At 42.5% G+C, this 27,721-nt stretch overlaps 1 protein-coding gene across 5 annotated transcripts in view; it reads right to left on the bottom strand.

Moving 5' to 3' along the window:
* The window catches only part of SBNO1 (strawberry notch homolog 1), a 58,595-nt gene extending 42,895 nt beyond the window's left edge, over positions 1 to 15,700 (bottom strand). The window contains exons 1-5 of one of the 5 annotated variants that reach the window (XM_043557409.1): positions 15,533 to 15,700; positions 7,351 to 7,482; positions 6,523 to 6,627; positions 4,263 to 4,575; positions 310 to 410 (exon numbers count right to left, since the gene is read on the bottom strand). In XM_043557409.1, the coding sequence (XP_043413344.1) occupies positions 310 to 410; positions 4,263 to 4,575; positions 6,523 to 6,627; positions 7,351 to 7,482 (651 nt within the window). In that variant the 5' untranslated portion in view covers positions 15,533 to 15,700. Of the gene's footprint in view, positions 1 to 309; positions 411 to 4,262; positions 4,576 to 5,618; positions 5,687 to 6,522; positions 6,628 to 7,350; positions 7,483 to 15,532 lie in introns of those variants that run through there. The other 4 variants (XM_043557411.1, XM_043557410.1, XM_043557412.1 and 1 more) reach the window with 4 other exon arrangements.
* Positions 15,701 to 27,721: the final 12,021 nt, after the last annotated feature.

Raw genomic sequence — 27,721 nt, 5'->3', positions numbered from 1 at the left:
AAGTTCAATCCTAAAATGGACAGTTATCAAACACTTTTGGTTAACTCACATTGTCTTTGTCTACCAGATGAGATCCACACAAAAAGGATGTGAATACCGCGTGTAATACTACACCCTATCAAATATGCAAGTTATTATCACCTTGTTCAGTATGTTAGTTTACTTCAGTGAGATTTAATGCTTACTCATTAGTTTATGCAGTTGAGTAGCCCCCCTTCACCCCAAAAAAGTTTTCTGAGGGTTGTTTTAGAGTACTTTTAGCCAAGTGTACTTCCATAACACAGTACAGATACAGCTTTTAAAACTCACCATGGTTGGGGAAAAACTCCTCATTTTCATGTCGTTTATCCATATTCTCGCTACTTCTTTATTAGAAGACTCCTTCTTTACTGTACCATTGCTTACATCAGCTGAGGGGGAGAGTCATTACATTTTAGAACGATTTCTGAATTTCTTTTCCAACAGTTTTTTAAAAACTCAGTAGTTTACCCACTTCACAAATGAAAAAATACCGATCTGCTTATCACTACCTTAAATTAAGCATAAGGATAAAAACATGCAAGGCAATGTGTTATCGTGGAGGTAAGAATTAACCTTAGAAAACAAGTTACCTTAAACGGATATGCATGTACAGGAAACTTGAAAACTATCAAAAAGACACCTTAATCAGAATATTTGATAGTTTCTTTCAACACAAACACCAAGAGCTAGCATTACTTTGGGACACTTCACTTGGTTCATCAAAAAACCCCACAAAACTTGGTATTATCACCAAGACAGAATCAATCTCACCTGAGTTGATGATACTTGCTTTCAAGGCAAAATAATTCTTTCTTGGAAGGGAAAAAGAAAAAAATTTGGAAATTCTACGTTCCTCCTCTCCTCAAAGATCCGAACGATGAATTTTTTCTTCTTTTATACCAGTGGTTTGCAAACTCTTTTTACACACAGCAAGAGAACTGAATCCTTCAATTCGAGTACTAGGCCAAGGAGAACTTCTTGACTGAGGAGTCTAGAGCCCCGTAACCAGCCTACATCCCTGAAGTGCTCGCTTCAGGTACCTGGGATCCTTGAGACCACAGTGTGACAATCACACCAGGAGCACTGACCGGATCTGATCTATTCTACCAAAAGATAGGGAGTGTTTGGAGGCCTGTCACTTGGGACTCCAAAATAACAAAGTGTTAACAAAATAAGGAGGTCAGAACAGAGATAACGGATTTATCTGTTTAACGTAACTGTGGGAGAGCCAGTGAACAGTTCACAGAGTTACAGAAGCGGACTCAGAACCCAGAGACCCAAAGAGCTCATGGCTCCAAAAGGCACAACACCCATAGCTAAGTGAGGGAGGAACATGCAAAATCTTGCTCTTTGCAGTTTCATACTTTTATTGTTCTTCCCCTTTAGTAAAAAGATGATCCTCTGCTACAACACAAAAGTATGCTTATCTTCGGCATTCACTTACATGTTTCTTTTTCAGCCCTGGTCTAGTCTGACGGTTTCTCAGGCTTCCACACAAAGATGGCCTTGATTTGTACTCTTGTCTTTTTAAAATTACTCCACTGGATGTGGTAGATGTTACTGTACTTACTATGTATTACTGGATCAGCTCCAAACCTATCCTGTTTTGTTTTGCTTTCTGAACTTCCCTCACAATAACACAGTCTTCTTTACATTATGAGGACATTTGCTCTGAGGGGTAGAATGCTCAGAAAGCCACTCAAAAAAGCAGCAGTATTTCCTCAAACCCAAAAACTTTTAATGAAAGTTGCTTCCAAAACTGATCACCCCACCCCACCCCACCCCTAAGTCTCCCAAGAGCCATCCCAGATGCTGCCCTGCACCCCAGCCAGGTCAGGGCCACGGTCCTGCTCTCCATGGCAGAAAATAAAAATCTGTCCTAAGGCAGTTAAAATTATTTTTCAGTTGGCATCTAGCTGCCAGGCTGCAGTTAGTTCAGGACAATGACCTTGAGTAAACTATAACCATAAAGCCACAATGGTATGGACTCAAAGAAAAGATTAAATAATTTGATATTTTTAATTGCATCTCTCACTGGAGACAAAGTTAGTGCTACATTGCGCTACAAACACTTTTTTTTTTTAATTTTTTTTTCAACGTTTTTATTTATTTTTGGGACAGAGAGAGACAGAGCATGAATGGGGGAGGGGCAGAGAGACAGGGAGACACAGAATCGGAAACAGGCTCCAGGCTCTGAGCCATCAGCCCAGAGCCGATGCGGGGCTCGAACTCACAGACGGCGAGATCGTGACCTGGCTGAAGTCGGACGCTCAACCGACTGCGCCACCCAGGCGCCCCTACAAACACTTTTTGACCACTGCTTTCGAACGCCCCAGCCTTCTTCTTTATAAACATAAGCACAACTTCCAAGCAGTCAATTCTGTCCCTAAATTATATATTGGTCTATATCAGGTATTAGAACTTATTTATTTCCCACAATTAGAAATACAAATTGATAGGTACAATACCTATCACCTCATTCCAAAACCCTAATAAAAATGCTATTTATGTGCCAGTGTAAATCATCAGGAACCTCCATTCTATCTCCTTAATCCAAACATACAATAATCCCAAAGAAATCTACTTTAAAAAAAGGCACCAATTCCTATGCTAAAACTATACAATAGTGGTCAGCTCAGACTATGACTGAAGTCAGTTACGGTTTCCAACAGTGCCTGCCATGGTACTGTTACATAAAAGGCACTCAAATAGGGGCGCCTGGGTGGCTCAGTCGGTTAAGCGGCCGACTTCGGCTCAGGTCATGATCTTGCAGTTCGTGAGTTCGAGCCCCGCGTCAGGCTCTGTGCTGACAGCTCAGAGCCTGGAGCCTGTTTCAGATTCTGTGTCTCCCTCTCTCTGACCCTCCCCCGTTCATGCTCTGTCTCTCTCTGTCTCAAAAATAAATAAACGTTTAAAAAAATTAAAAAAAAAAAATAATTAAAAAAAAAGGCACTCAAATATATTTCAGCAGAATGTAGAGGGAAGGAAAGAATATCCCTCTTAAGAGTTCACATTTTTCAGTTTCTAAAACTATACTACTAAAATATGACATTGCTAAAATTTTTAAAAACACCAATTAATTCTATTTTACCCTTAAAAATCACCTCAATACACTAAACACGAAGCTTCCTCTGAACATTCCACTTAAAACTGTAACCTCTTCCTGCCCTGTACCCCATTTTCTATTTCTTTCCACAGAGCTTGTCCGTATCAGACGTACTGTATAACTTATTTTGTCTATTGTCTGCATCTCTCCACTAGGATGCAAGCTCCATGAGAGCAGAGATTCCAACAGTTTTTCTCCCAGCCATAGCCTCAAAACCCCAGAACAGTACTTGGCATATAGAAGGCACTCAATAAATATTCGTTGAATAAATGAGCAACAACAAACTCCAAAGAAAAACTACAAAATCTATATTCTTTATGCATAAATGAACTCTTTAAAAATGTAATCAAACCACTGTGGAACTTTTTCCCGTTAAACCCTATCCTTAAGGTATTATGGATTAGCTAGTGGTGATGGTTTAACAACTGTGAATATACTGTAATCTACTCAACCGTATACTTTAAAAAGGTAAAATTTATCGTATGCACGTTATATTTCAATAAAGCTGTTTTTTTAGAAAGTTATTATATGGGTGCTCATTCTTCAAAAAAAATGCAGTAAATTATTTTATAATGAAAACATATGTATTTTAAAAGGGAATTTACTAAATACACGACTATCCACAAGCAATGAAGCCAGTGACAGGCAAAATCATAAAGCTGTAAAAGTCACAGTAAAGCAGTAAAGTATCAGTTTAAAGCCAGTTACCTCACACATGGTCCAAGGACCACCAGCAATAACACCTCCAAAAAGCTTGTTAGAAAAATGCAGAATCTTGGGCCCCACCCAGACCTACTGAATCTGATTCTGGCTGTGAACAAGATCACATAAAGTTTGAGAAGCACAGATTTAAAGGACCAAGAAAGTGTTAACCAGTTATTCCCAGTATATAAAACCAGTATCTCATGGTGTTAATGATTGTAGCCACCTGGAAATTTCATATTTTACTTCAAGGTAAATGCTAAGGCTTCTACATTTCTTCTTCCTTTGTACTGTATAAATACTGTAATTGTAGAGTCATGCAGACATCTCCTTCCTGCCCAGTTCTTTTAAGACCCAAGCAAACCGTTAAAAACACACTGACCTATCTTACCTCAGGGAGACAGGTGACACCATAGAAAATAGAAAGACTTACTAGCTGCTGTTGCAACTGGCTGAGCAATATTAGCTGGTGGCTTCAGTTTCATGAGTTCGTTCAGACTATTATTTTTTAGTAGATCCTTCAGCTGAACCTGGTCTTTTGAGGGTGCAGAGGTCATGGCATTTCGTACTGCTGGTGCTGAGACTGAAGGGCGTGTGTTCGCAGTAGTCTGGATAAACTTTGTTAATGTGATGGTCTGCCTATTCGTTGTTACAGGCGGTGTTTTAGTCATTACAATTGTAGATCCCAAGGTCGGAAGCTGATTTATTTGATTCAGCACAAATGTTGTAGTAGATGGAGGCTGCTGCTATAAAAGAAAACCATAACACATCAGACCACTGAGAAGTACTTTACTCTCTAACACAGCCTAGATCCACACACATGGAAGGCCATTTAAAAATCTAAAACTAGGGGCTCAGTCAGTTGAGTGTCTGATTCTTGATTTCGGCTCAGGTCATGATCCCAGAGTCATGGGATCGAGCCTGGTGTCTGCATGGAACCTGCTTGAGATTCTCTTTCTCCCTCTGCCCCCTCCCCTTGCTCACTCCCTCTCTAAAATTAAAAAAAAAAAAAAAAAATGGGGGGGCACCTGAGTGGCTCACTCAGTTAAGCATCCAACACTTGGTTTGGTTCAGGTCATGATCTCATGGTTTGTGGATTCAAGCCGCACACTGGGCTCTGTGAACGTGCTTGGGATTCTCGCTCTGTGTCCCTTCCCTGCTCCTATGCGTGCACATGTATGGGCTCTCTCGCTCTCTCAAAATAAATAAACATTTAAAAGTTAATAATAAAAAAATAAAATTTAAAACTGACTTTCTTACCAAACTATTGGTGGGGTATTTTTAATTAAATATGCCTAACTATAAACTACCAAGTTAAAACACCATTTTGAGGGGGAAAGAAAAGGTATAGTAGTAGTGTGACATTTTCTATAACTGTCAGGGGCAGCAAGCATAAAATAGGACTATCCCAAGCAAGCTGTGATGTATTGCAACCCTATATAATACAAGGGCTAGGAAGAGAAAGTATTTCTAATCCCAGCACTGCCTCAACTAGGTCAATAACCTTAAGCAAATCACTTCACCCCTGGAGGCCCAGGCTCTCTGAAGTCCATTTTCCATTTCTAACATTCTGTGATTCTTATACAATGTTTTGTTTGCTATCACACAGACTATACCAACATTTAGAACTTAAAAGAGAAAACTACCAAGCAGCATTTTTTTTTTGAAGATTTTACTTTTAAGTAATCTCTGCACCCAATGTGTGACTTGATCTCATGACCCCGAGATCAAGAGTCCCATGCTCTATTGACTGAGCCAGCCAGGCAACCCCAAGCAACATTTTAAATACCTATCTTGCATGAATGATCCAGGGAATCCACCAATATCATCAATATCAAACATTGGTGATAATACAGGTACTACCTTTGAGCTTAAGAAAAACCATATAGCATTTTATTTTTTATAGTTGGGGGGTGGGGAGGGGACATTAGAAGCTGGACAAAAATGCAGGAAAAAAAAGTCAAAGATCTGAGAATGATAAAATATCTGTGATCTTAAACGACTGAAGTACAACTGAGTATTTTTATAAATTTCAGTCTATTTCTACTTCCTTCCCTCTTCAAAGTATTTGGTATTTTTCCATGACTCCTATAGTAAGAATTTTGTAGGCTGCCACTTATCCCCCCTTTTTTAAAGCAGGGAACTCTTTTAAAGATTTAAGTAATCTCTACACACAATATGGGGATCAAACTCACAACCCTCACATGCTCTTCCAACTGAGCCAACCAGGCGTCCCACCACTTACCACTTTCAAATAAAACCCTCAACAATAATTTATCATAATTATCAAATTTTTAACTAGGATGTCCTTTACACCACTAGGCTTAAGTTCATAAATGCTACGTTTAAGGTAAACTCTGTATTTAAAGCACAATTATGATCACATAATGGACAAAAGCTGAAATAAACAAGGAAAAATTAAGTGCAGTGGGTTAATGTGTAGTTCACAAATTTTATATCATTTACAATGAGTAAATTCAAAAAATTTTCTGTTTTGTCCTAATTGTCTTTTGATCAACACAGCTACCAGAAGAATGAAAGCATTATTTTAGCAAGTAGGATGTGAGAGTAGCATATTGGAAAGCAGCAAAAAGCAGAACTAGTAAGATAAAAATGACTTCATCTTATAGGTTATTTTCTGACTATGATCCTAAACCATTTTAGTAACAATGTCAAATGTAAATCGTTCTTACCCTAACATTTAACAGTGCTGGAGTAGGTACTGTCTCTTGTTCTGGTTTAACAGGAACTGCTGCTTCAGTCTCCAAACCCAATTCTAACGCACTAAGTGGCACTGACTGGAGAGAAAATAACATCAGAGAAAGAAATAAAATATGATGGGAGTGAACTGTTTTAAGAACCAAAGATGTATTCATTTTATTAAAACAACAAAAACAAAAAAGTTTTACCCTCAAAAAAAATATGATACCAAGTATAAAGTAATAATCTTTCCAAGTACAACATCTTCACAAAATTATGCTAACCCCAGAATCTTATTTTAACTTTCAGAGAAAGTATATAGTGAAACCTCAGAAGGTCCCCAAGAAGTAACAAAGACAACTAGTAAGGAAATTAACAACCCTCCCACAAGAGCTCTAAATAATACGTCTCTCTTATATAAATATATATGTATATCAGAGCAGAAAATGTCTTAATTTTTCACTGCAAAAATGTCCCTCTCGTGAATGAAGACTAATAACATAAAAATAACATGCACATGCATATTTAAAATTATGTCTTGGGGCGCCTGGGTGTCTCAGTCAGTTGAGTGTCCGACTTGGGCTCAGGTTATGATCTCATGGCTCAGTTAGCAGGTTTGATCCCTGCATCAGGCTCCCAGAATCCACTTAGGATCCTCTGTCTCCCTCTCTCTCTGCCCCTCCCTAACCCACTTACACACGTGCGCTCTCTCAAAAATAAACATTAAAAAAAATTTTTTAATGTACCTTAATACCTATTTCTGTAAGGAGAAATGAAATTTAAGCAATCTACTTTTTACAGAGGCTTTGGAAAACTCTTACCTGCTGAACTGGAGGAGTAGGTGTTGGAGTTGCAAGCCCTGCATCTCCACCATCAATATCAAAGAGGTCATTCGGACTAATTCCACTCTCACTCAAAGCAGCAAGCAGTAAATCTTGCCCTGGCTCCACCATCTTTAGAACAAAAGATTTAATGTTAACATAAAAAACTTAAAATGACAATTAACTCTCTTCTAAATATAAACGAACATTTTCTACTAGATCCATTCACTTGATACTTATGAAGAACCTGTTACATATCAAGTAAGAACGACTAACGAGAAATAGTCTCTGATTCCAAAAAATTCACAAGAGGGAAAGGACAGAGAAATATGTAAAACACAGCAAGAGTATTTGTGTACAAAATGCGGTGGGAACACAAAAGCAATGTTAAACTTGGCCTGGGGAGAGAGGGGACAAAGACGACCGGGAACTACTGAGTCTCAAGGAAGAAATCACCAGGTGGGGAAGCATCTTCTGCACAGTGCATTAAAATTTATGGAGGCATGAAAGACATTAGTACTTTAAGAACAACGTTTATGAGTAATTTACCATTGGTACGGAAGCTCAGAACAGAAATCCAAGGCTCAGATAGGTGATGACGAGAGATGAGGAAAATGTCACCCACAACCTTCTATACAATGCTAGAGAGTTCACTTAATCCCGTGGGTGGTGGGGGTCACTGAAGAGTTATCAGATAGAAGACTGCAGAACACAGTCAGATTTGTGAGAGGTTACTCCACAGAAGTATGGCAGCAAACTGAGAATGGGTAGAATAAGACCAGAAGCAGAGAGACATTTTAGGAAACCACTACACACACCAAGAGAGAGATGATGTGCTGTAATAACAGAGTGTGGAAAGAAGGGGGGATGGATTCCAAGATATTTAGGAAGGACAATCCATAAGGCTAAGTTTATACAGAAGCTCTTAAGATCAAAGAAAATATGAAATACACAAAAAGCATGAATTGATGGACGATTAGAGATAAGCCAACACAAAGTGAAAAAATAAGCATTGAGCCCAGGAGACCCAAAAAGGAGTTATATGGTTTAGTAGGGGAAAATGAAGCAAGCAAATACATTTCAGGTTTGGGTTTTCCAACTGTACTCTAAGGAACCAATGTACTTTGATCCAATGTATCAAAGTAATTTAGCACCAAAACAGATTTTTATCCATTTTGTAGAGGGACAAAAACAACTTTCTCAATTTTTAACTTTTGTCATTATCTGAAATAACCAATTTACATACATAAACACGGGAAAAAAAATGACTGTACTTGTTTTTCTCAAGACACTAATTTCATGTTACATAAATATACTAATTTTCAACTAGTTCATTTGTTCTCAGGCTGTGTGACAGAATTTAATGCCAATGTTTTCACTATGTCCTACTAAAAGAAAGGTGTTAGTCACTATGACCATGACTTCCAATGTGCAGAAATACTGTTTCAAATGAAAGCAAGATACTTAACAGAGAAATCCTCTACTAGGTAGGCCTATGTCACCGGAGCCTAAGTATCAATTAGAAAGAAGTTCTAACAGAAACATGAATGAGTTTAAGATAGAAACCACAGATACCCAGAAATGAAACTAAGGACAGACTGTTTAAAGAGGGTCTTAAACAGCCCCAAGGAAGAGCAGATAAGCCGAATGAGATTCCCCCAAAATTTTTCAGAAAAAGGAAAAGAAGTCTTTGGAATACATTTTGAGCAGGAAGAAGGACAGAAAGGAAATCGACAACTAAGTATCTTTTACAAAGCTCACAGTGTTAGGCTCTTCATGTACACTATGAGCCCACAACAACCCCGAAAAAGGTAGGTATTATAATTCCAGAGATGAAACTGAGGCGCAGAAAGCTTATATTACCTACACCTACCCAGATCTAGATTGTTCAAACTCCCAAAGCCCATGCATTCTCTTTCCAATGAATAGATCAAGAAATCAATGTTGCTAACCTAAGAAGTTTCAATACTTAACTTTGGAATAAATGCCAGTTTGAGATTAAAATCAGAAGGAAGACAGATCAGTGCACAGCAAGATGGAAACGGTATGAAGGGAATGAACAGAGGAGACAAATAGGAGAAATGTCCCAATGAAGATGTAAAATAAATAGCTGACCATATTTTACAAACTAATCCTAGTAAGTAATACAAACATGTACTGAGAGCTAAGCCAACGCTTTAGAAACATTTTCAGGGGCGCTCGTGTGGCTCAGCCAGTTAAGTATCTGACTCTTGGTTTCGACTGAGGTCATGATCTCACGGTTCGTGGGTTCAAGCCCCACATCCAGCTCTATGCTGACAACACAGAACCTACTTGAGATTCTCTCTCCTTCACTCTGTACCTACCCTGCTCACTCGAAGTAAATAAACATTTAAAAATAAAAAATAAATAAAAACATTTTCAATCCACAAAATACTTCACTAAGATCAGTGACCTGGGGGAATGTGTGGTGGTCCTGGTCTGCTTGCTATGACTAATCCTGACCTAGATTGATTGATAAAACTCCAGAAACTATCAAAATGTCATCTTTTTAAAGTCAATATTAGAAATAATGATTTACTTACATTTGAAATAAAAATACATTGTTTTGGGGCGCCTGGGTGGCTCAGTCGGTTAAGCGGCCGACTTCAGCTCAGGTCACGATCTCGCGGTCCGTGAGTTCGAGCCCCGCGTCAGGCTCTGGGCTGACAGCTCAGAGCCTGGAGCCTGCTTCAGATTCTGTGTCTCCCTCTCTCTCTGCCCCTCCCCCGTTCGTGCTCTGTCTCTCTCTGTCTCAAAAATAAATAAAACGTTAAAAAAAACAAAAACAAAAACAAAAAAAAATTGTTTTGAACCAGTGACACCTAAACTACAGACCAAAGAACGCTTGGGAGGCCAAGGGATCCATTAATCCACTAGAGGCACACCAAGCCCTACCTAATTATACTAAAAAGTATAAAAACATTAATGAAAAAAAAAATCACTGAAAAGCATTACTAAATTCATGAGAAGTTTTTGAAACATATTTTCTGAAAAGTGAGAATTGAAAGTACAAAAATATTATCAGGGAAGGGAAAAATTGGGGAAAAACTTGGTATTTTTACAAGAAATAACAGCACAGTTATAAATAACACTCAATGACCTACTGAAAATTCATTCACAGGAATAACAATTTGAGACCTCTAACCTCAGTAGTGACTTAGTAACGACAATGACTTTTACAAGCTGTTAATGAAGGAGTTTTTAGGTTTATATACATCTTCTACACAAAATCTAGGGATCCTTTTTTTTTTTTTTTAATGTTTATTTTTGAAAGAGAGACAGAGCATGATGGGGAAGGGGCACTCAGAATCCAAAGACACAGAATCCGAAGCAGGCTCCAGGCTCTGAGCTGTCAGCACAGAGCCTGATGCGGGGCTCGAACCCACAAGCCATGAGATCATGACCTGAGCCCAAGTAGGACACCCAACTGACTGAGCCACCCAGGCGCCCCTAGGGATCCTTTCTTAGTCAACTGGGCACAAATTCTTTACTTGCACTTTTTTGCAGTGAAAAAGGGGGAAAGGAGTATGGAGGAACATCTAATGCCATTCTCTAATGCCATTAGGCAATACTCTTAATATTTAATTTTCCTATTCTGAAACTATTACAGACTCACAGAATTTCAGTGTTCAGGCGAAGAGAGCTCTTAAAAAGGTTATATTATTCAATCTTCTCCTCACCTTACAAGTAAGATTTATTGAGAGGAAAAACAACAATTTTACTTTGAACCCTTTAAATACAATATAAATGCAAATACTGTTAGATAAATATAAAAGAACTGTGTTACAGTGTATCTAACAAAGGATTTCGTAGACCTTAGGTGAAGTTTAACGTGTAGCAATGTTTAAACAAACCCCCAAATTGCTAACCTCAGAGTGACTCTATCTGAAACAATGAACAAAAGGTTCCATTTCTATCATAAATAAACACATTCAAAAATACCACCTATTTCAAAATAGTACACCTATGAAAGCATCTACGATAAATAAGAAACAAGGACACAGTAGTAGAAATGAAGAGCCATCTTTGGCAAGAAGAGAATCCTGAGAAACAACAGCCAATCAGAAGAATGCAAGGGTACAGTTCCCACTGAGAATACCAACACTGAAACCGATCAACCAGGACAAGATTGCTCTTGTTGAGACCTAAAGCAGATCTTTATAGCTCTGGGCAGATACAAGGGGTCTATCTGTAGCAGTGGCAAGTGTGCAGACAATGGGGTCAAACAATATCTGGGTTCAAATCCTGGCCACATCATCCACTAGTAGTATAATACGGTCAAATAATAACTTATGTGATCAAGTAATAACTTGTTTCCTCAAATGGGAATAAAAACAGAACCTATTTTACAGGATTGCTGTTGCATAAATGTTACATTACTAGCTATTAAATATCATTTGGATAAATATTAGTATCACGTCAAAAATACAGGTTTTCTTCCACATCACTGATCCAACGCTTTATTCCCTAAAATACAACTTTACTTGTGGGCAATCTATTCAATAACTTCCACATTAGTTCTATAAAATACGAGTTCCTTTTTACCTATAAGTGTCAGATATTCAATTTGTCCAGCTAATCAGTTAGGTTGCCTAGAGGAGACTGGTAGACCTCTTTATGTAAAGCAAGTATCTTTCTTTGCCTGAACTAATAACAAACAGGACTTTTTCTCCTTAACAACGCTAAGTATGTCTGCCTTTTAACTCCGCTTCAACTTTGCTTTTACAAAGCCCACACGTAACGAATGACATTTAGTTTAAGAAGTTGAAGGATAATGATCCACTCAGAATTTAGCTAATATAATCTATGAACAAGGTATTTATTCAGTGTCTACTGAATGCAATTCCTTAATTAAGAACATCAGGAGAGGGGCGCCTGGGTGGCTCCGTTGGTTAAGTGTCCAACTCTTGGTTTCAGCTCAGGTCACGATCTCACGTTTTGTGAGTTCAAAGCCCCACATCAGGCTCTGCGCTGACAGTGGGGAGCCTTGCTTGGGATTCTCTCTCCCTCTCTCTCTCTATCCCTTTCATGCATGCATACTCTCTCGCTCTCTCTTCCTCTCTCAAAATAAATAAGTGAAACTAACAACAACAAAAAAAAGAACATCACGATATAAAAGACAATATAAAAAATTCATTAACAAGGATTTTCATTACCTTGAGGAATATAATTTGTATTTTTTAATAGCTATTTTTCAAGGGAGCAATTGCTCACTGAAGTTTGCCTCTTCCTGCTCTCACTACAAAACTTATAGGAAGAATGGATTCACAAAGGAACGTGCAGGTAACAAAATTTCAAATATGCTTTACAAACAAACACATGAAAGAATGGAGGGGGTGGGACAACTTTCTTGATTACCGCCATCAAATCCACATGGTTAGACACCTTGAGATTTACTACAGTGTTTTTTTTCTCTTTTAACCCTCCAGATAACCCATGAATAAATATTACCTGTTATCCCTTTGTCACAGATAAAAACTGAGCCTTAGAGAGATGAACTGTAACAAGGTAACAACAAAGCAAGCATGGAGCAGAATTAGAAACCTAGGAGCTCTGACCCCACATCCCCCCAAGATACTGTACTCTTAACTCTAGAACATATTTTTCAATCTGCTGGTCACACCACAGTGAGTTGTCAAGTCAATTCAGTGTATCATGATCAGCATTCTTAAATATCTCAATACAGAACAGAAAACTAGCGCAGAGTGTGTAGAGAGGATAAACGTTTCACGACATGACTTTTTCAGTTCCGTGTGTGCGTATATACTAGATCACAACGTAAAACATGTCATTATGTTTACACAACGTAAAAATACCACGGGATGCAGTAAAAAGGTTTCAAAATCACTACTCTGTACTATACACTGCCTCCCCGGAATTAAATAAGCAAGTTAACTTGATGGGTTTTGTACTGTACTCATAAAACCAGAGTTCCTGCTCTTCAAGAGCCTATCTTTCCATCTACACAAAATTTCAGTGGTATCCCAAGACTGTCCTAATAAATTCAACGACATCAAAGTCAATCTTCAGCATTAAAAAAAAAAAAAAAAAAAAAAAGACAACTGCAAAAACTTTAGGATCCTATCATTTTGGTAACTACTTAGCTATTTCATGTGAAAGCAGTTCTTCTCAGAAAGTATCTTTACACTAATTTTAGGCAGACAAAGCACGGGAACTGAGAGACTCATGAAGTCAGGGTACCTGCAAGACCAGATCTCAGATCCAAGCGTTCAGGACCTTCACAGGAGGCAAGTCTCAAATCAAAGCTCAATTTAGAAACTAAGAAACGCAGAAATGTATCTGCAGCCAGAGTCTTTGAGATGAATCATTTTAAAAAGCATGAAAGAATCTCCACACTGTCCGTTTTTAAGCAGTACGTAATGTCAGCAAAGCCCTTAAGTAGAACTGCCAGACGCTTAACAGCATTCAATGAATGAATGAATGGGACTGTCAGCCACCAACTAAGCCTCCCCTTCTAATACTTACCCACAAGCTAGAGTAAAATTCACTTAAAATTCTATAGGCAACGGTGTGTAATTAAGTTAGCCTGGGGGACAAAAGAGCAGAAGCCAAAAGAATATAGATGTTTTTCCAGATAAAGGAAATTTTGGAAGCAGCTTCTTTAAACACGAAAATGAAACGTTCCCTTGCTCTCAAAATCACGGTCCCATGCAAGGCACCCATGCCAAACTCTGCATTTTGTCCTAGAAATTCTATACAAACTGTCTTTGGGGCAATGATCCTGGCTTTCCCCCGCAGCTTACGGAAAAAAAAAAAAAAAATCACTTGATTGCCATAAATATAGTGGGGGAAAGGAATCCCTTCGCACTGTTAGCTGGCTCGTGCCTCCGAGTCTATCTGCTCTAGGGCAACTCCGGATTTGACAGCTTTCTAGACCTTCCTGGCCGACTCTGTACAAGCCCTACTTGGTCCCTAATCATGGCTGTCTAGAAAAAAAAAAAAATACAAACAAACAACCATTTAACCCAACATAAACTGCTAATAATCAACTCTCAAAGGTCAAAGGGGACCCAGCTTTTAACCTTCCCTCAGCAACACGTGTTTAGTACAAACTTCCGGGTGCGGTTACAATTGGCTGCGCAATTCAATGGATGAAGACGTTGCTTTATTTGACTCTCGTTTTCTGGGCCCTTCTTTCCCCACGTTTCTCAACCAGCGACTCCCCAAAACAAAAGCTCCCTACAGTAAACGGAGCCCGCACATAAAAAGGGCTTCTCTGTGCGAGGATCAAGTTAGAGGTCCGCAAACAGTAACCAAACAGCAGCACAAAGCCGGGGTGGAAAGGGGAGGAGCTGGGTGCCAGGGTCAGGAAAGAAACAATCACAAGGGTTCGGGCACATCCACATCTCCTCAGCGGTGAAGCCGATCCCAAGCCACTTCAGGGAAACCACCGGCAAGCGCTGGTTTGGGGAACTTTAGATGCTCGCTACGCCAAGCACTCTTGGAGCAAGCAAATCCGCAACCGCCTTTCTCTGCATAGATGCTTAGGGTCTGGGAGGCGAGCGAGCGAGCTGGAGACAAAATTAACCTGATCGCTCGGTGAGGCTTGAAGGTGGCCCCCACGTGTCCCCCGTACCGCTTCGACACCCTGAGAGCGAGGTAATCAGAAAACTGCAGGCGTGGGGTCCAGATTTGGGGCGCTCCCATCGCCTCCCGCACTCGTCGCAAGCCGGGGGCAATCCTCCGACAGGAGGACTTTTGAAGGATTGCGGAGCTCACTTTCCTGCGGGTCCGGGACCTCGCCGTCCTCGAGTGGAGCGGGGAGAGCAAGGGGGGCGACCCAAGTAGAGTGGGAGCCGGAGTCCGCAGACCTTGCCTCCCCGCCCAAACTGGGTGCCTCCGGCCCGGGACAGCGGGGCCCCCGGGGCCCGAGAGCCCCACGCGCAGCGACCGCAGGGCCCGGCGCTGACGGGCGGAGGAAGCGAGAGCGGCGGGGCTGCTGCTGGGACCGTGCCCCCGAGAACCCTGGGGCGCGCAGCTGAGGGGGCGAAGAGGGGCGAGGGAGGCCCCAAGCCGGGGTGAGGTGGCTGCCCCCCCCCCAGCCCGGCCCCACACGGCCCCCTGAGGAGGGTGGGAGTGGGAGGCTGGCTGTCCGGGAGGGGGAGTGTGGAAGCAGAAGAGAGCTAAGGAAAGGACTTACTTTCCCCGCGGGATCCGACGCCGGAACAGCTTCTCCCGGGTGGCGAGAGCTTGGAGAACTAGAGGCGACTGGAGCGGAGGCGGCGGTGGCGGCGGCAGCAGCGGCGTCCGGCTCTGCCTACCTCCCCGCCGCCATCTTGACGCCCCTCCCCCCGGCCCCCCCGCCCCGCCGGAGGGGAGGGGGTGGGGCGACGGATGAGGCGCCGCGCGCACGCAGCGCGCGCCGCGCGCCCCACGTGACTTCCTCCCTTTTCCCCCCCCCCCAACCCGCTCCCCAGCGCCCCCCTCCGCCCCGCCTCCCTCCTAGGTGAAGGAAGATGATTTCCCCCCCCCATCTTGACCGCCCCCTGCCTTCTCTGCCAAGCACGGACTCCGCCGGCCCCAGCCGACCCGGTACCAGTGGTTGGATCCAAGAGAATTCCGGAACCCAAACGGTCCTTTACCGCGTCTCCGGGGTGGGCGAGGGGTGAGGGGGCCGGGTTTCCGAGAAGGGGGAGGGGGGAAGGCGAAGGCCTCTTGGAAGAGTCACGTGTCTACTGCTTCCGCCGGCGCTCAAACACCTCGCGAGAATTCCGTTCCCCCTCCCTTTCTGCCCCGCGGGCCGTCGGGAGGAAGGTCCACACTCTGGTTTTGCCACGAGGAGGTCAGCCGGTGGGCCGGGCGCATGCGTCCCACACCTGCTTTCAAAAGTCGGGCTAGGAGGGGCCCGAAGCTATTTTCAAAACCTTTTGGTGTGTGGTTTCGGCCCAGGAAGTTACCTAGTGGCGTCTCTATCACTTTGGAAAGCTCTTCATTACCCAGTCAATCCGAGAAAAAAATAATTCGCTTATTCTTTGCTTGTTAGGCTCGCTCAAAGCACTTTATTCAATACGAAACCGCAGTATAACTCGGAGACCTTCGGCTGGTCCACTGTCATTATCATACCCTAAGGAGTGTGAGCAGAGTCAGCCCCATTTCTTTTTTCTGAACTATTGCTCTTGATTAATGATTGCTGCAGAAAAGGTTTGTCGCCACCACCTCTCGCTTCCTTATTTTCTTCTCCTTCCCCTTATTCTTACCACTACTACTATTATTATTGTTCTTATTAAATGACCTGACAGAATAAACAAATTAACTTCTTGGTAACCCTTTTGTAAAGTCATTCTGAATGCTGTTTGACTCCGTTGCTTAGGTAATAGGCACGCCTGGGTGAGTCTTGCCCCCTACTGGCGGCGCATCCCGCTCGCCTTGCGTTGAAAACCAAGTCCCCAAAACACTTGGAGGTTAAGGTGTGAGCTCCTCAGGAGAAAGCAGAGGGAAAGTGGGGAGAAAAAAAAGTAGTCATGGCAAGATGATTATGAATCTTCCAACTGGGCGTTTATATACATAAGTATGTGTCATATATATATACATATATATATTCATATAAGTGAACATTTTAAATTGCTGACTAATTACTTTGCTTTCATTATTTCATTTCATCCTTACACACAAAGAAACCTGGTAAAGGTAAAAATGATAAAACTAGTCCCATAAGAACAGGCCCTCATGTGTCCTGTTCACTGCTGGCCACTAGACTAGCCCTAGTTTATGGTCTAGTGTAGATGACACCAAACAAACCATTACAAATCTGTCAAATTATGAAAAGACAAGGAAATGAAAGGAGAAAAGGATGCAGAAAAAAAAATCTAAAACACTGTATTTAATGAATCAGTGTCTTCTTTTTTTTTTTTTTAATTTTTTTTTCAACGTTTTTATTTATTTTTGGGACAGAGAGAGACAGAGCATGAACGGGGGAGGGACAGAGAGAGAGGGAGACACAGAATTGGAAACAGGCTCCAGACTCTGAGCCATCAGCCCAGAGCCCGACGCGGGACTCGAACTCACGGACCGCAAGATCGTGACCTGGCTGAAGTCGGACGCTTAACCGACTGCGCCACCCAGGCGCCCCTGAATCAGTGTCTTCTGAGCATGGCTGGTACAATTTGGTTTCCAAGTGGCCCTCGAACTCTAGCTGCAGGCTAGGACTAGGTAAATACTAGATTCCAAAAAGTGGAGGTCTGACCTAGAAACCCCCACCTTTAGAGATACTTTCTGAGCATCCAAGCCGGGTCCTTGCTGCCAGATCTGCATAATCTCCTTCTCTGGGAGCAAAGTAAAAGATGGTATTTCAGGAGATATTGCAATATAACTGTGTATTTGCACACAATGTCACACACAAGGTTATTCACTGCAGCATTATTTGTAGAATCCAAAGATGGGAAACAAACTAAATGTCTTTGAGGAAAGGACTGGTTAACTGAACTGTGGTACTTTCCTACAGTGAAAAACAGTTGTTCAACAGAATGAAGCACCTCTATCTATGAGTATGTATAATAATATATTTTGCTTGCGTGTACACATAGAGCATCTCAGAATGACAATGCAAGTAGCAGTTGTATCGGGATGGGAGTCAAGCTACTGAGGACCAGAAGCAGGAGGAAGACTTACTGGGTCCACCCAGAACAGAGATGCTATTGGAAGCAGCTAATTCAGAAACAAAACAAAACCCTGTTGAGGCATGGTATTGACTTCTCCATGGCTGTTAAAACTGCACTTCTCACTCCATTCAACAAGTATTTATTGAGCCCTTACTATGGGCCAGGTACATTGTTAGAAATTAGGGGCACAAATGTAAGAAAACCAAATGAGAATAGAGACGGGGATGGTTCCTACCCATAGATTAATGTCCTTACAGTGTTGGGGCACCTGGGTGGCTCAGTCGTTTAAGCGTCCAACTTTGGCTCAGGTCATGATCTCATGGTCCGTGGGTTCGAGCCCTGTGTTGGGCTCTGTGCTGATAGCTCAGGGCCTGGAGCCTGCTTCAGATCCTGTGTCTCCCTCTCTCTGTTCTTCCCCCGCTGGTACTCTGTCTCTCTCAAAAATAAATAATCATTAAAAAATTGTTTAATATCCCTACGTTGTAGTGGGTGTTAATCCAAAGATTACACAAAATGTAAACTTGTAACTGTGACATTGTTACAAAGAAGCTAACAGCCTATTACAGAGGGATTTGACCTCACCAGAGGACTCAAAGGCTGCTTCCTTGAGGAAGTGGGAAAAGTAGGTATTAAGTGGGCAAAGAGAAGAGGGAACTGCATTTCAAGAAGAGGAAACAGCACATGCAAATGTCCTGAAACAGGTAGGAGCAAAGCAAGGAGAAGCGACAGTAACAAGGCAAGCGCACGGGTCATTAAGACAGACGTCTCTCAGCTCCACGCCCAGGCTTCCCTAGTCTGTATCGTGCTGCGCAAAACCACATTTCTGCTCTGCCAGCTGTTTCAGTGTTTGTTTCTGCAACAGGGAGTGCCAGAGGGAGACGACAAAGCTGGAGGAGGAGAAAGTTTCCTGTGAACGTCATCCCAACAACACTTCTTCACCCTAGCAGCAGCTCTCCTCAGTGTCCCCCAGGCCTTCGGGATAGTCCCACCAAACCCTCCTCCCAGGGGGCGGGACCAGCAGGACCCTCCACTGGGCCACCCTGTAAGGTCTGAGATGCTGGCACCAGCTGAGCAGAGCCCCCTCCTTGGAGTTTAGGTCTGAGCAACACGGGTCCCTCTTTCGTGTTTCTGAGTTTAATGACACCAACCCCTTCCCTGCGTCCCCGTAGCCCAAGTGGTGGGAGCTGCTTCCTGCAGCTGGAGAGGTGATGTCTTAAAGTTCTCTTTCCACCCTTTCAGGTCACCCAGTTTACCAGCTTAGACCCAGTTAACAGTTCTTTACATTAATGGATCTCTCTTCAAAACCCGGTGTAGTTTTGGCCTCCTGTCTGAACCTTGATTGACATAGCAAGTAACAGGGAATTATCAGTAGGATTATAAAAATAGATGAAGGTCATTCTCCAAGAGCATCTTGTAACTGAGTTTGGACTTTATTCTGCAGGCTACAGGGAGCTCAGAAGCCTGTTATGCAGAGAGCTGCCATGGTTGGCTAGACATTCTAGAATATCACTCTGGGAGCAGTGCAGCAGAGGGATCTAAGAACTGGGCTGCAGATATGAGGACTAGATAGATCGAGAGAAGATAAGAACAGAAGGTGATACAGAGCAAAATTCTGTTGAGCAAAAGAAGAGGTCCAGGTTCAAGAGATATTTAGGAGATAAAGCCAACGACACACAGTGGCTAGTTGTATAGGGGTTGTGAGGAGGGAGGAGTCTATAATGAAGCCTCAGTTTCTCTCTTCGGAACCTAGGTAGATAATAGTGCCACAGCTGAAACTATGACCTCAGGAAGACCAACATGTGAAGAGGAAGACAATGAGTTTGGCTTTAGATAATGGGGAAAGTTTTGCTTATCTATTACTATGTAACAAACACCCCCAAACCTAATGACTTAACCACCATTTTGGTTTTTTCTCACGCTGCAAGCTGGGCTGGGCTCAGCCAGGATGCTGGAATAGCTGTATTTCTCTCTCTCCGTGTGGTCTCTCCAGTTGCCTCATGGTTCTTACATGGTGGCTCTGGGCTCCCAAAAACACAAAAGCAGAAGTTTACAGCCTCTCTTGAATTTTAGGCTTGCAACTGACCAAGTGATGTTTCCATCACATTCTGTCAATTAACAAGGCCGCACAAGATTCAAGGAAAGACAACACAAGGGTATGAAGGGGTGGGAAGGGCTGACTGGCTCAGTTGGTAGAGCATGCAACTCTTGATCTTGGGTTGTGAGTTCAAATCCCACATTGGGTGTAGAGATTACTTGAAAATACAATAATCTTTTTTTTTTAATGTTTATTTTGAGAGACAGAGAGCACACAAGTCGAGGAGAGGCAGAGAGAGAGAGAGAGAGAGAGACAGAATTCCAAGCAGGCTCCATGCTCAGTGCAGAGCCCAATGCGGGGCTCAATCCCACGACTGTGAGATCATGACCTGAGCCAAAATCAAGAGTCAGACACTTAACCGACTGAGCCACCCAGGCGTCCCTAAAATAATCTTTAAAAAAATATGAACAGGGGCGCCTGGGTGGCTCAGTCGGTTAAGCGTCCGACCTCAGCCAGGTCACGATCTCGCAGTCTGGGAGTTCGAGCCCCGTGTCAGGCTCTGGGCTGATGGCTCAGAGCCTGGAGCCTGTTTCCGATTCTGTGTCTCCCTCTCTCTCTGCCCCCCCCCCGTTCATGCTCTGTCTCTCTCTGTCCCAAAACTAAATAAACGTTGAAAAAAAAATTAAAAAAAAAATATGAACAGTAGGAGGTATTGTTCATTGGAGGCCATGAAAGTAAGTCTATCATGAGGAATTTTGAGGGGCCAATGGGACATCCAAGTGGAGAGGTCTAGCAAGCAGTTGGGAGTCTACAGCTTGAGGATCTAGATGGGGATTAAAACATGAAGAAGGATAAAACTGTGCTAGAAAGAATGCAGAGAGGAAAGCAGGGGGCCAAAGGCAGAACCCTCAGGGTGTGTATCTAAGAGGTGAGCACTCAGTGAGCCTGAGTAAAGTCAGAGAGGTAAAGCAGAACCAGGGAGAGATTATATCACGGATGCCACGGAAGTAGCGTTTCAAGGGATGAGTGGTGAGCAACCTAATGCAGCATCAGAATATGACTAAAGCATCTACTGGGTTTTTCACAATGGCAGACATCATGTGGACAGAGGCTTTTGGCGGGTTGTGTTTTGAAGGCCTTTTTTTTTTTTTTTTTTTTTTTTTTTTTTAGCAGTTTTATATTCACAGCAAATTTGAGGGGAAGGTACAGAGACTTCCCATGTACCCCCACCCCCACCCATGCACAGGCTCCCCAGTTAATCAATGTCCCCTACTAGAACAATACATTTGTTACAGTTGTGCTAACCCCACCTTGATACATCACTATCACCCAAAGTCCGTAGTTCACCTTAAAGTTTGCTCTTGGTGGTATACGTTGTACGGGTTTGGACAAACGCATAATGACATCTATCTATCGTTACAGTTATCAAAGTATTTTCACTGCCTTAAAAATCTGTGCTCTGGAACAGGTTGTTTTTGACTCCCCCCCCCCCCCAAATCCATCTCTGTCTCTCTCTTTTTTTTTTTTTTTAATTTTTTTCAACGTTTATTTATTTTTGGGACAGAGAGAGACAGAGCATGAACGGGGGAGGGGCAGAGAGAGAGGGAGACACAGAATCGGAAACAGGCTCCAGGCTCTGAGCCATCAGCCCAGAGCCCAACGCGGGGCTCGAACTCACGGACCGCGAGATCGTGACCTGGCTGAAGTCGGACGCTTAACCGACTGCGCCACCCAGGCGCCCCTTGTCTCTCTTTTTTTTAATCTTTATTTTTGAGAGAGAGACAGTGTATGTGTGAGCAGGGGAGGGACAGAGAGAGAGAGAGAGAGAGAGAGAGAGAGAGAGAGAGAGACTGAATCCAAAGCAGGCTCTGGGCTCCAAGCTGTCAGCACAGAGCCCGACCCAGGGCTTGAACTCATGAACCGCGAGACCACGACCTGAGCCGAAGTCGGACGCTTAACCGACTGAGCCACCCAGGTGCCCCACCTGTCTTTCTTCAGATAGTGGCACTTTAATTTTTATCTCTCTGTCTCAAAGTCCATGTGGTTTGGAGAACAGTAATCATCTCCCATACACATTACTCCAGAGTTGAGCATGTAATTCAGTTCTGGCAAATTGAAGTGTTGGGTGCATTTCCAGGCCACACCCATAGATTCGGTGCCGAGGCAACGAGTTTCAGTTTCAGAACTTTATGTCGAAAGTAGTAGGAAAAAGAGGCGCCTGGCTGACTCAGGTCAGCATGCAACTCTTTATCTCAGGGTTGTGAGTTCAAGCCCCATGTTGGACCTAGAACTTCAAAAAAAAAAAAAAAAAATCATTATAAAACCAAGACATGAACTGAAAGCAGTTGGAAAAAGACAGTTCCTTGCCACTGACGTTGCTAAGATAGCATCAGGAAGTGGGGGCAGAGGCCACGTAGAATGGGAGACCAGTCTGTGAGGCCGACCTAACAGCAGTAGGGCAAAGAGGTGGACAGGGAGGGAGAAGGAGACACTAAATGCAGATGTCACTCTTTGACTCCCTGGATCCTGTCCTGCCTGAAGTTACTTCTACCCTTGAACTTTTCTGTTATGAGCGATAATCCACATCCTCATTTCCTTGAGCCCGGTCGAGCTGGGCTTCTTTCAATGGCAATCCAAAACCAATCTTGATTAATACAGACACTAATTAAAGTGAAAAGTTGAAAGGTTTAAACATATTTTTAAACTAATTTTTAAAAGTCTTCCCTGGGGGCGCCTGGGTGGCACAGTCGGTTAAGCGGCCGACCTCGGCTCAGGTCATGATCTCGCGGTCCGTGAGTTCGAGCCCCGCGTCGGGCTCTGTGCTGACAGCTCAGAGCCTGGAGCCTGTTTCGGATTCTGTGTCTCCCTCTCTCTCTCTCTCTGCCCCTCCCCCATTCGTGCTCTGTCTCTCTCTGTCCCAAAAATAAATAAATGTTGAAATAAAAGTCTTCCCTGGCCTGAGAACCAACTTTTTGGAGTACAGACTGATATGGACTCAAACTGTCCCAAGAAAGTATGGACATTTTTAATCCCTGTGGAGTATCTCTTTAGGAAAGGGAAAACGAAATGGAAGAATGACAAGAAAAAATGAAGGCCCGGGTAACAAGAGTTGAGTTTCTTGTGGGGCTCCATGCCATGACCCTGGATTGTGATCTGAGCTGAAATCAAGAGTCGGATGCTCAACCAAATGACTGAGCCACACAGGCGGCCCTATTACCTGTTTCTTAATACAGATTTTCAGAATGTTCTGACGACTCTTCACACACAAAGTGTTGACGGTCATTATTGGTTTGGATCATTGCCATAACCTGTCTTTACCTTCTCCAACGTAGTATAGTAGCATATGCATAGAATGGTTCTGGAGCTGGGAGAATTAGATTAAGGAGGAGAAGTGTTTCTGTTTAAAGTTTTCACCCTATGTGTGTATTAACTTAAAATGATACTTTACTTTTTTTATGTTTTTATAATGGATGCCCTGCTATTCGTTTTTGTAAATTTCCCCTAAAAGCATCACATTTAAATTAGACATAAGACACATCACATTAAACATAAGCTGTCTAAATTATTAAACTCAGACACACTATTGTCCCGTACTGAATTGTGTCTCCCATGAATTCATATATTGGAGTTCTGACCCCCAGTACCTCGGAATGTGACCTTGGAGATAGGGTCTTTACAAATCAAATCAAGGTCATTAAACGAGGTCAAACGAGGGGCGCCTGGGTGGCGCAGTCGGTTAAGCGTCCGACTTCAGCCAGGTCACGATCTCACGGTCCGTGAGTTCGAGCCCCGCGTCAGGCTCTGGGCTGATGGCTCAGAGCCTGGAGCCTGTTTCCGATTCTGTGTCTCCCTCTCTCTCTGCCCCTCCCCCGTTCATGCTCTGTCTCTCTCTGTCCCAAAAATAAATAAACGTTGAAAAAAAAATTAAAAAAAAAAAAAAAAAAAAAAAACGAGGTCAAACGAGGTCATTAGTGTGATCCCTAATCCAACATGGGTGTGTCCTTAAAAAAGGGAAATTTGGAGGCACATGCAGACAGGCAGAAGGCCGCATGAAAATAAAGGCAGAGGTCGGGGTGATGCTTCTACAAACCAAGGAATGCCAAAGATTGTCAACATGCCACCAGGAAGCAGGGGACAGTCATGGAACAGACCCCTCCTCAGAGCCCTCCGAGGGAACCAGCCCTGCCGATACTTCAGGTTGTTTTTTTAAATTTTTTTTAATGTTTATTTATTTTTGAGAGTGGGGAGGGGCAGAGAGAGAGGCAGACACAGAATCCGAAGCAGGCTCCAAGCTCCCAGCTGTCAACACAGAGCCCGACATGGGACTCGAACCCACGAGAGCATGACCTGAGCTGAAGTCAGATGCTTAACCAACGGACCACCCAGGTGCAGGCAAGATGGTTTTATTGTTTCAACCACTCAGTTGGTGGTGCTCTGTTACAGCAGTCCCAGCAAACTGATCCAGCTATTAAGTACATCTCTCAGAAAGAAAATGATGTTTATTCACCCCCTTCAAACTCATAAATCAAAGAGCTATCCAAAAACTAAAAGCCCATGCATAAAAGAAATTTAAAAATCACATTCTAGGGGTGCCTGGGTGGCTCGGGCGGTTAAGTGTCCGACTCTTGATTTAGGCTCAGGTCATGATCTCACAGTTTGTGGGTTTGAGCCCTGCCTTGAGCCCTGTGCTGACAGCGTGGAGCCTGTTTGGGATTTTCTCTCTCCCTCTCTCTCTCTGCCCCTCCCCAATCTATCTCTCTCCCTCTCAAAAAAAAAAGTTTTAATCACATTCTAAATTAAACAGTTTGACCTGTGCTGTTAAACCATCTTTAAGCTTGACTTTTCAAACAAACACCCTTACTGATCGATACATACATTCCCCATTTACTTTTTCAATACACTAATAATGTTAAACCCTTAAGGAATTCTAGTCAACTAAAGAACTAGTTTATAATACTGTTTCTTAAAAAGAGATGTTATGATGGAAGGAAGATACACCCATTTTAAAGGATGAGGAAAAAGACTGAAGCATAGAAGCTATTGGGTCTATATCACCTGATACCAAATTTTATGCTATAGACATCATGTTCGCATATTCTCTCCATACTCAATAACAAGGAGCCTGACCACAGAGTCCTGTCTTGAAATGCTACTCAATAGACAAGTTTTGGCTTCCCTCTGAGGACACCAAGAAAAGAATGGAGAAGGAGAGGAAACTGTTAACAACCCAAATTATAGCAATTCACTAAGATGCAATTTTGTAACTTTATTTTAGTCACTGCTAAATGGCTACCATTTCCAACTCCTACATCCCCATATGCTTTATATTCAGTCTCCCATTTGAGCCTAACAATAAGCCTATGAGGTAAAGAGTATTGTTTTACTGTCACTTGTTTGCATTCCAAATATGTACATATATTGTATACATATTACACATATTAATGTATTACGTGTATATACATATCGAGAGGGGAAGTTTTATATATTTGTATGTGTGTATCCATGTATCCTTACATATATATATATATACGTATATATATATATATATATATACGTATATATATATATAAATACACATACATATACATAATAGAAAAATATATATATTTATGTGTGTGTGTCTATATATGTATTCACAGAGAATGGGATGCAGTTAGTAGATCACAGTGGCCACCAGCCATGAAACTTTAGGGTGCACATTCCCCATTTGATAGAACCTTACAAGAACTGATGCTGATATGAAATATTTAACAATAGCAAAAGCCTGGAGCAAATATGAAAGCAAAAATAACACTAGAGTAAGGAAAGTAATCATAGCATTGGTGTGATTTCACCCACATGATGTAACCATCTTAGGAAAGTGGGGATCATTAAGCAAACAGTCCAAAAACATGTCACATTATTCCACGATTCCAAACCTCAAAATAGATTATTGTAATTTATGTAACTATTTGCAGTGAGTAACTATTCAGATTCACCCATCTATCTATCCTTGGCTTGAAACCATTTAGTGGCTTCCCATTAGACATGGAATAAAAGTCAGAGTCCTTGCTATGACCTTTGTGTCCGTCTGGGTCTCGTTAGGAGTAGAATCTAAAATAGGAATTCAGGGGCGCCTGGGTGGCTCAGTCGGTTAAGCGTCCGACTTTGGCTCAGGCCATAATCTCCCAGTTTGTGGGTTCGACCCCCGCATCGAGCTCTGAGTTGACAGCTTGGAGCCTGGAACCTCCTTTAGATTCTGTGTCTCCCTCTCTCTCTGCCCCTCCCCTGCTCATAGTCTGTCTCTCTCTCTCTCTCAAAAATAAACATTAAAACAATTTTAAATGAAATAGGAAATTCACTAAAGAGGTAGTGGGACCACTAAGATAACTTAACTGCAGGAAGTAGCTCCCATCTTGAGGGCTGGAGAACAAATTGGGGAGGTTAGAGCTAGAAGAATCAGAGGGGGAGCCTGTAAGAACATGGACGCTGAACCAAATGCCACCGTGAGAAGCAAAATGTCATTACTTAGGTGACCATGATGGGAACTGCAAGCAAACAGGCATTAGCAAGACCCCTCTCCCTCCCCCTGATTTCCAGATTCCCTGTTTCCTCTCCTGTTGACAGAACCTAATGCTAGCTGACAAAGGACCAATGTGGCTTGTAGCCCCAATATTGCAGAACAGGGTCGAGAAAATTAGATTTGGAGCTGAGAGGCCAGCACAGCCTTCAAGGGCCTATGTGATCTAGCGCCTGCCTACGTCTCCAGCCTGATTCCCTCCATTCTCCCCAGCACGTGCTCAATTCCAATGACATTGGGTGTCTTCTTTTTTCCCAAGCACACTAAGCTCATTCTTGCCTCCAGACATTCACACACGTTATTCCCTCTACCAGAAGTACCTTTTCCCTTGCGCCCTATTTATTTAGGGTATAACTTAAAGTTACTATTCAAAGATGATATATCTCACTTCATCAAATCTATAGAAGCAACCCTCTCCCCACTCACGTGGTAAAATTCTCCCTTTTCATTCTACTCATAGCATTCATCACTATTTATCTTTTTAAAAAAGTGGTTACTTGTTTGTTTTTTCCCTAAAAAAATATGGTGAAGGATCTGTGGCTTATTCATCACTGTATCTTTAAGGGTACCAGATGGCACCAGGTATATACAATTTACTAAGTGTTGAATTAATGCATCTTAGAGAAAGGAAAAGTCTGCGTACATTTGTGGAAGCTGGGAGAACCTTGAAGAGAACAGTCCTAGTCCATCATTTGACAACTGGGGAAGTTGAGTTCAGAGAGATGGAATGATATATCAAAGCCATACAGGGGCGCCTGGGTGGCTCAGTCGGTTAAGCCTCCGACTTCGCTCAGGTCATGATCTCACGGTCCGTGAGTTCGAGCCCCGTGTCGGGCTCTGTGCTGACAGCTCAGAGCCTGGAGCCTGCTTCGGATTCTGTCTCCCTCTCTCTCTGACCCTCCTCCGTTCATGCTCTGTCTCTGTCCCAAAAATAAACAAACATTAAAAAAAAATTAAAAAAAAAAGCCATACAGTGAATTCGTGACAGAAGTGTCACTTTGTACTTTTCCCAATGTTTTCACATATATCATACATCACCTCATCACCTTAGTTTTCCTTTTTTTTTTTTTTTTTTTTTTTTTTTTTTGTGCAATGGTAGGGTCCTTGGGCAGTGGCATGGACTCCAAAACCTTCTTG

This window comes from Prionailurus bengalensis, chromosome D3, assembly GCF_016509475.1.
Source record: "Prionailurus bengalensis isolate Pbe53 chromosome D3, Fcat_Pben_1.1_paternal_pri, whole genome shotgun sequence".
Taxonomy (NCBI): Eukaryota; Metazoa; Chordata; class Mammalia; order Carnivora; family Felidae; genus Prionailurus; species Prionailurus bengalensis.
The sequence above is the reverse complement of the archived record's forward strand: the minus strand, read 5'-3'. Positions and strand labels throughout refer to the sequence as shown.